This window comes from Seriola dumerili, unplaced genomic scaffold (genome assembly GCF_002260705.1).
Source record: "Seriola dumerili isolate Sdu_G_001 unplaced genomic scaffold, Sdu_1.0 BDQW01000169.1, whole genome shotgun sequence".
Lineage (NCBI taxonomy): Eukaryota > Metazoa > Chordata > Actinopteri > Carangiformes > Carangidae > Seriola > Seriola dumerili.
This window is the reverse complement of record NW_019174424.1, coordinates 503,450-512,667: the sequence shown is the minus strand read 5'-3', so window position 1 is coordinate 512,667 and position 9,218 is coordinate 503,450. Positions and strand designations below refer to the sequence as shown.

At 39.9% G+C, this 9,218-nt stretch overlaps 1 protein-coding gene across 1 annotated transcript; it reads left to right on the top strand.

The window, feature by feature from the left end:
• The first annotated feature begins 1,963 nt into the window (after nt 1-1,963).
• luc7l3 (LUC7 like 3 pre-mRNA splicing factor) lies at nt 1,964-8,752 on the top strand. Its single transcript, XM_022752732.1, has 11 exons — nt 1,964-2,177; nt 2,726-2,792; nt 2,882-2,921; nt 3,008-3,152; nt 3,385-3,459; nt 3,746-3,850; nt 4,183-4,344; nt 4,787-5,160; nt 5,835-6,025; nt 6,178-6,398; nt 8,087-8,752. Exons 1-10 carry the CDS (start codon nt 2,079-2,081, stop codon nt 6,363-6,365), a joined length of 1,446 nt encoding a protein of 481 aa, XP_022608453.1. The 5' UTR covers nt 1,964-2,078; the 3' UTR covers nt 6,366-6,398; nt 8,087-8,752.
• The last annotated feature ends 466 nt before the right edge of the window (nt 8,753-9,218 follow it).

Here is a 9,218-nt window from a genome sequence, read left to right as displayed (position 1 = left end):
GTAGTTAACGTTAGCTTAGCCTACACATGGAATGAATACTAAAATTGCAATACATCATTTCTTAACAAAACATATCAACCCCAATTATAAAAGACCTTAACCAGGTCCTGTCACTTCATATCTTATAACCGTCAACGTAGTGCACGTTACTTGTCGCCAATATTTGGGGAAATAAAGCAGCTCATTGAAGGCTGCGAGCTCATGCTTTAAAAAGCGGAAATGACGTGTCAGCAGGCGATCATGTCTTTTCCGATTGTGGCCGAGTGATACAAGTCGACTTTCGTTCCGACTGGAGGAAAATCTGTCTCAAAACTCTGTGTGTGTAAAATGCAAACCCAAAAGCGTAGAATTGTGTTCCACAAATGCTTTTTCGCTTCACAAATGGAAAATTGATTCACAAATGTCTGCTTGAAAGTTTTAAATGTTAGGAAGGTATTCACAAATGTCTGTTTTTAATTTTTTTGTAAATTCATTGACTGTATTCACACATGTGTTTTAATCATGGAATTTGTTTGTATATTTTTGCATATCCGTTTTATATTTGCAAGATATTTTTGTGAGTTTACAAATGTATTTTTTGTATTTGTTGAAGGTGCTTTATATTTACAGATTACACGTTTACTAAATGATCAATCTTCACATGAATATAACTGAGACAAATCTAGGTCCATAGACAAGAGATGAAAATGTGTTGACAACAGGATTGAAGAAAAGAGGAGGAAAGGAGAACAGAGTCATTATCAGTAGATCAAGTAAAATACTGTACTATAATATTACAGTACATGTCCATGTTGTTTATCCTATGATGCTATTGTAATATGAAATGTAATATCGTTAGAGTGAATGTTCTTCTGTTGGCCTAATATTCAGTTCACAGAAGTGAAGACGTTTATTTCATCTTGTTGTGGATCCATGACTGCTCAGTTAGAGCAGCACATATGATGGTCTGGGTTTAAATGAAGATTTGTCAGCTAAACATTAAATCTGGGACCTCTACTCTGGCAAACCAAATAGGTTTCAAGATTAGTTATGCTGTTTATGCCAAATTCATTCCCCACATACAGTATGTCATGTAAATTCAAAAATAATAATATCAGAACATTTTTGCCTCTTTTTTTATGTGGCAGTAGTGAAAATCAGTCATTGTCAAATTTGTTATGTTGTGGTTTCAGAATGATGGAGACAGAGAACAATTAGATTCACAATATGATGCAGGCTCTGGATGATTTTTTTCCTGAGCAACGATCATGTTTTCCCAAAATGATGTACAAAATGGCTTGATACAGTAAATACTGGATGTAGCGGCTCTGAATGGGAAGGAAAAAATCCATGAATCCATGAGCCTCGAACGTTTACAATGTCTGGCTCCGCCCCTGGTCAGCCCTGAGACGCCTAAAGCAAAGCAAGAGGGCATTTGACTGTTTCATGCACAGTAGGTGCTGCATATTCTTTGTATGACACTGAGTAATAGAAAACAATGGATAAAATGTGGAAATACATATGAAAGGGTTTGCTGATACCAAAGCTACCAAGGATGGAGCGTAATGATATTTATACATATAATATGCTGTTCATATATATCTCTTTATCTAGTTCATATCTTTTATCTACATCATTTTCAATAAAGAAAAAGTCGAAAAAATTAAAATTTCTTTCGCTTCCGGGGAAGCTTTCAGTCTAAAACCACAACGTGTTCGCCGTTTCTGCTAACGATTTTTTTTTGTTTGTGTTAGTATTATACCACTCTGAGTTGTGGCTAAGTCTCGTGAAATGTGCATCATTTCAAATTTTATCGGGAGCAAATAACCGAGCTAAGACTGGGATGTAGTAATATTTCTTACTAAAACGAAACTGCTCCAAGTCCGTAGGGTCAACACAGTATTGTCAAAATCTGTACTTCCGGTTCAGATGCTGCGCGAGCTGCTCCTGGGCTGGTTATAGTTGAACCATGAACGGGCGTTGTTGTTACAGCGTCTGCCATTTTGATTAGGAGTACTTTGCGCGCAATAGATGGTGTGAACTGGCGCTTTGGGAGATACCGCTGTACTTTAATTCAAGGCTACATTCTTTTAGCCAAAATGCTTTCAGCAGCCCAGTTACTCGACGAGTTAATGGGTCGAGATAGAAACTTGGCCCCTGACGAGAAGCGATCAAACGTGCGATGGGATGACGAGAGCGTAAGTTAGCATTCAAGCTACTGTTAGCCTAGCTGGTTTTTATAAGATAACATTACACTAACCAGTTAAGATACCTAGATTTATCGCATGTGGGATCAGAGTCTTGGCTTACTTGAGCCTTTTGTGTACCACCTCAGCTTTCACCACAGCACGCGGATGTGCTAGCATAAGCAGGAATTTTGAATGCTGTGTAGACACGCGTGTTAGTATTACAGTTAGCTAACGTTAACGGTATTTCATTGGCTCACAATGAGGCTTATAACATCATGGATCTTGCTCTGCTGCTAGTGTCAGGTTTGAGTAACAATTGTTGTTGCATGTATCTGTGTCCTGCTTTGGTTTATGGATCTGAAGTCAATTAGCAGTACTGGAGAAAGAACATATTAGTGTTAAATTAACTGTAGTTTGCACGACTTGCAAAGCTCATTTGTTCCCAATTAGCATAAGTTACATTTTACCACGTGAGCCGATGTAACTGTAACGTTAGGATGAATATTTAAAGAAGAATTTATTTTTGAAACAATAAGAGTACTTTCTTTCTGAATTAGGTTTGTCGATACTATCTGTGTGGGTTCTGCCCAGCTGAGCTATTCACAAACACCCGCTCTGACTTGGGTAAGTCGAGAACTTGTGCATGTATTTAGATCTTTAATATGCATCTGTTCTATCTGAATATAATAAAACTTTTAAATTTGATTTTCCAGGCCCTTGTGAGAAAATCCACGATGAAAATCTCAGAAAAATGTAAGTTCTGGTTGTGATTTAAGAAATCTTTTATCTATGACTTGATGTTTCCACTAAATAACATGCTCCTACCATATTTTGTCCAGGTACGAGAAGAGCTCACGGTTCATGAAGGAGGGCTATGAGCGAGACTTCCTGCGCTATCTTCAGTCACTCCTGGCAGAGGTGGAACGGCGGATTCGTAGAGGGCATGCCCGGCTTGCACTTTCCCAGGCTCAGCAAAATGCAGGGGTTTGTGTTTTGGTTTAGGGATATTTCTTTGTAAATCGTTCCTATAGCTGCATTTTCTTGTTAGAGTACTCATGACATCTTGCGTGTCAGAGAAACAAGGCTTTGGCTATTCAGTGTCCTCAGTACACAGTTTTACAATTTAAGAGTACCATGGAAACTGTCCGCTAAAACAAAACAAAAAAAGTACACAACTTGTGCGGATGTACCTGAGTTTTTTGTTTTTTTTCTACAGGGTCCTGGTCCATCAGGAAAGAATGAGGAGAAGATTCAGGTTTTAACAGAGAAGATTGAAGACTTAGTTGTACAGGTTTGTAACAAATATTGTAAAATGAGTTGCGTAGATATTTCTATCATTGTTTAGTTTACACTGACCTGATAATTTGGAAGCTACTGGAATAAGAAGACATTGGAATTTGAACATCTGTCACATATTACCTTTATTACAGCTGGAATTACCAACATGGAAGATATAACTTCTTATCTTTAAACAACATTAACATAAAATAAAGTTCTCACTTACACCCCAAGAAATCTGGTTGTCAGTGTTAGGATACTGCATTGATTTAACCTGTCTCTGTTTTGCTTTCGTTCAGATTGAGGAGCTGGGATCAGAGGGCAGAGTGGAGGAGGCCCAGGGAATGATGAAGCTGGTGGAGCAGCTGAAGGAGGAGAGGGAGCTTCTCAGCTCCACCCCCTCGGTGAGTCCCCTAACTCCAGGCTAATCTGCCTACAGACACTGCTCAGGATAGTAGGCACTCATCATGTATGGCAATCTGTCAACGAACATATGCTTTATTCTTTCACAAATATTCAAAGTCAAACTAAGCTTGGACAGAAAACAATTCCATCAGTCCTACTAACATTCATCATGGCTAGCTAAAAGTTAATCCTCAGCAATAAGCATTCTGATTTACATAAATTGTCCCCAAAGAAAAATCTGTGCAAATTGGACAAGCAGATGTGCTGCGAGACAGAAACATGTTGCTTATTACGTTGGCTTTCTCATGCAATGTCTTTGCTTTTCATCCAGACCATTGAGAGCTTTGCAGCCCAGGAGAAACAGATGGAAGTCTGTGAGGTGTGTGGGGCCTTCCTCATTGTAGGCGATGCACAGTCCCGAGTGGATGACCACTTGATGGGCAAACAGCACATGGGCTACGCCAAGATCAAATCGACTGTAGAGGAGCTCAAGGTAACAAGGATCACCTGTCACAAAGACTACATGCATAGATGTTGAGATGCGACATGTTGTGTATGATAAATTATTGGATCTTTCACCAGACCAAGAAATAGAAAAACAAGCCAGATTGAAAGTGTCAGAATTGTGACACATTTTTATGGGTCTTATTTAGACTCAAAAAGAGCTCTTAGTTAATATACATATAAGTCTTGAAAATTCAAATATAAGATGCCATATATGTTTACTAGAAAGATAAGAGATAAGATAATCCTTTATTAGTCCCACAGTGTTGTAAAAGAAAATATTGCTGAATCATTTTTTCCATTACTGTTTAACAAAGTGAATGATCTGCAGTAGGTTATTCCACCTGGACAATGTTTGATTTTAGCTATGATCTAAAATGTACTGGTCAACTTAATGATTTACATGCGGGCTCTTACATATTTACTCCCAGGAGAAACTACGTCGCCGCTCAGAAGATCCCCAAGGCGAAAACCCAGCCCTCAGGAAGGACAGAGAGGACCGTGAGCGTGAGAGGGAGGAAAGAGAGAAAAAGCGCAAAGAGGAGGAAGAGAAGGAGAAGGAGCGGGAGAAGGAGCGAGAGAAAGAGCGTGAGAAAGAGAGGGAACGAGAGAGAGAGCGTGAGAGGGAGCGAGACAGAGAACGGGACAGAGATAGAGACAGGGAGAGGGACAGGAGGGCACGCCGAAGCCACTCCAACAGCCGCCACTCCAGTCGAGCATCAGACAGGAAAAGGAGCAGATCCCGTGATCGCCGGAGGTCCAGGAGCAGAGACAAGGACAGGGAGAGGGAACGCAAACGCAGCAGGTATGGTTTGCTAACTTGAACCACGTTGACCACCACAGTCTTGCTGGTCTATTAACAACAATAATAGCATAAAAGAACAAAGCTCCAGGTTTAAGAGCCCCATTTTAATCCACAACAACTAACCAGAGTAAACATTACAACTTGAACTCTTCAGATACTTTTTTGATTTTCTTCACCACCTGCACTTTTAACCGGTCTAAACAAGAAGCAGCAGGTTAGACCTGTCATTACGTTGCTGTTGCTAGTCTGCATTTCAGGCTGGTCGGCTAATGACCCCTAATGTTTGTTTTCTCGACCAAAGCAAATTTCTATCCACATTTGCTGATCAGACTGTTTATTTTGGAACCTGTATGCTCATTCCACAAACAGTGAAATTACTTGGTACATCAAGCTTGCTGCTGAAAGTACCAATAGTGCCCTAATAGTAACATCTGTCCTGTATTTGACAATTTAAATACTAGGTCTTCAGTAGTGAGCAGCAATGAAAAAAATGATTCCTTGGTTGTACGCTCAAAAGCTACCAGCACAACTCAGTTGTCCAGAGAACATCATGAATACATGGATAGCCATGGAAACAAATATATGTACCACTTGACCCTACATCTCTTTGTGTGACACTTCATGAAAAGGTTTTTTTAAAAATAAAAATACATCTTGCCCCACTGTTTCTGCAGGAGCCGGGACAGAGACAGGGAGAGGAGGCGCAGCCGAGATCGCTCTGACAGAAAGCGTCGCTCCCGCAGTCGTGACAGGAGGAGGTCACGCAGCTCAGAGCGCAAATCTCACCGCCATCGCAGCCGCAGCAAGGACAGGGACAGAGAGAAGGAGAGAGACAGGGACAGAGAACGGTCATCAAAAGACAAAGGTGAGGACTTTTTTTTTAATGTCTCCTTTTTTTTCGTGAGTGTGTGTTTTCGTGCCTGCTATAATACCAATATCTTTACCTTTTTTAAACACGACAGCTGTCCACCAAGGAGAAATGGTAACGTTTTTGATGTGTTGTGTATGTTTTCTCAGACCGTAAGGCGACAGAGGAGAGGAGCAGCTCTAAGAAAGACAAGCACTCTGACGGTGATGCAGCTGCCATCAAGGCTTCATCAGAAGCGGAACCGATGGAGACAGAGGCTGCTGCCTCTGCCTCCTCCCCTCTGCTCAATGGCCAGCAAGAGCTCTTCCATTCTGAAGGTGACACTCAGTCCAATTAAAACTGATCTGATAGGACCTCAGATCAGGCTCAGGTAAGTGCGTCCTCCTCCTCGCTCCCCTCTGGCTCTCAACCCAACCCACCACCCACTTCCCCTCCTACCTCCCCCATCTCCCCTACCCACCCCCTCACCCTCCCCCTCCCACCCTGTTCCGTTCAGTTCAATGCCTATGATTTTTGTCTTATGTACTATATGCATATATCTTTATCCTGTTTTCAAATAGTGCATCATAAGTATGCACTGAAGATGAAGGACTAGGCCCGATGAATGAGAAGAAGGTAGAAAACATTCACACAAAGCCAAGAGGGAAAGGCCAGTGTAGCCCTGAGCAAACATGCCCGGAGGTACCCCTCGTTTTGTATCGGTTTTTGATCCTTATAGATGTATATTTGTCATTGTGGACAAAATGGCAGAAAAAAACATTAACCAATCCAATCAAAATTTCCTGCCTGTATTTACCTGTTTTTATTTATTTTGTTTTGTTTATTTTTTTTTAAGTAGGAAAATGTAATAATTTGTTGAGATATTACACTCCATATAGGAAGAAAGTTCAGCCACTGTGTGTCTACATGTTTATATATCTATCTATACATATATCTTGGGGATTCGCTTTCTCATAAGTAAACACACAGACATACTTTTAGCCTTCGTCAAAGGTGTATGTTAAAAAAAAAAAAACAAGCCATTTCTTTTGCCGTAATCATAACTCAAATGCCATGGATTTGTTGTCCAGCTTACTGTGCCTGATAATGCCATGCAGTGTGTGTTTGGGGGGTGTTGTAGCACCGGGGGGCCTAACGTAACTAACTAACTGGAGGGTAGGGTTTATCGAATGAATTGCAGCTGACTTCCATACCTCACACAGCGTTGGTGTTGTGAGCGAGACCACATGAGAAAAGGGCAAATTAAAAATCATGGATACTCTCTGACTGTCAAACTGTGCAGGTACTCACCCCAGGTACTCCTTTCTCTACCCACATCCATTTCTGAATGCTGTTGCCTGTCAGAAAAACAATTCTGTACTTCTCCAAAACATGATCTTGACAGCTTGATTGTGTGTATTTTTTAATGTGTTTCTTTATTTCTTAACTTTTGGGAAAAGGAAGTAATTTGATAGAAATGTCAGAGACACATTTTTAAAACGCTGAGATGCACAGGCAGCCTGCTTTGATATACCTATGCCAACAGCTGAAACTGCCACTGATGTGTATATTTCCACATAGTGTATTGTTCAGGACTAAGGTTTTGTTAGGGTATTTTGATGTCACATTTGTTCAGTTGGTTGTGATTATGTGTTTGTATCTTTTTAATTGGAAATCAAATACACTAGTGCACTTTCACATTGGCAAAGGAAATATCGAACAGTTCTGTTAGTAATTTTAAAATATTTATATGTAAGGTAGTGACCAGAACTTGTGGACGTGGTCCAGGTTGCAACCTTTTAATCAAAGTAAAAATATACAAAATATATTTTGAAAATACCAGATAGTCTGGGTCAAAACTTCCATGTCCATTGTGCTAGTAAATGGATAGTACTTGTGCATCATTAGCAGTGTCTCTTGTGTCTTCTACTCTCCTCTGTTGCTAAATTGAGGGATATATTTGACTAGTAGTCATTATATAGGTGATATTGGCGCTCCAGTAGCAGCAGTTGTTGCTACAAACCCATGTTGTGGAACCTTTGCTAACATTACATTTTGTGAACATTTTTTGCTCAACAGGGGAAGCTGGGATATCTGGTGGAGGAAGAAGTGGAAGAGCGCACCCATCCTTACCCTGAACCTGACACTTCGCTGCTTAAAAACAAGGTGAACCACAAATGTGTAGTGGCTTATTTTTAAAAACATGAACATACATGTGAATATGAGGAGAGAGGAAAAAAATACATTAATCTCCATGTTCCATTACCTGTCTATCTTTTGGCTGGATGAGGGTAGTTGTGGTTCATCTGATGTATTTCTTGGTTTAGGTGTCAGCCAGACATCACTTTAAATACCAAACTTAGAGGAGAAGTTCAGTATGGGTTTTTGTTTTTCTTATTTTGAAAATCTTTACACATCCTCCTTGTTTCTTGGCATTTAGTGAAAATGAAATAAAAAAAAAAAAAAACAGTGCTTGTGGTTTGTTTTGGTTTGTCAGGCTCCACTTCACTTCCTGACCTCCTTTTTTAACAAAGTCAGTTGAAAAGCGTATGTACAATGTTAGACCTATGATAGGGCGTGTCTCTTTTCTCCTCCACTTAGAGCTCACATTGATTGCTCTTGTCCCCTTACTGTAAAATATACTGATTTAATTTTGATCAAAAGATTTTGAAGACATAAGATTTGTTTAATTTTGCTCTGCTTTTAATGTCCATGTTGTCTTGATGAATAAAAAGAAAAAACTTTGTTAATGTTTTGTGTGTATTTTTTGTTTTTCACCAATGGGACTGTCTACAAAATATGTCTTTATGTTATATTTAAGCAAAATCAGGTTAGTGCAGTGAATGGTAGATTGGCAACTACTAAGAAAAAGAGGCTTCTAACCCTCTTGTCAGCAAGGTGAAGTGTCCTTGAGCAAGTGCCCAACTAAAGTACACTTATAGAGTTTGCTGTTTTGAAGCTTATGGTCTCCCCATAAGGAACATGCTGCGATCATTTTACTTCCAAGTTGCACAAAAGATCCTGGGCCTTTCCATAGAGGCAGGTTAGCTTGGTTACCTGGAAAACCTTGCTGAGTAAATGCTCTTCAAAAAACATGAACAGGCTAGTTCCATGTTTTATTCAGTGAAATTATCACGATCCCTCAGTAATTGTGCTTCTTAAAACTGAAATGTTTGTCAACGTGACCTAGAAAAGGTATTTGTAATAATTT

Bases quoted from the DNA above. Each gene is read 5' to 3' on its own strand.
- luc7l3 (XM_022752732.1), top strand. From the start codon at position 2,079: ATGCTTTCAGCAGCCCAGTTACTCGACGAGTTAATGGGTCGAGATAGA. The intron at 2,793-2,881 runs GTAAGTCGAGAA...TTGATTTTCCAG, and splicing joins AAACACCCGCTCTGACTTGG to GCCCTTGTGAGAAAATCCAC. The intron at 5,161-5,834 runs GTATGGTTTGCT...CTGTTTCTGCAG, and splicing joins AGGGAACGCAAACGCAGCAG to GAGCCGGGACAGAGACAGGG.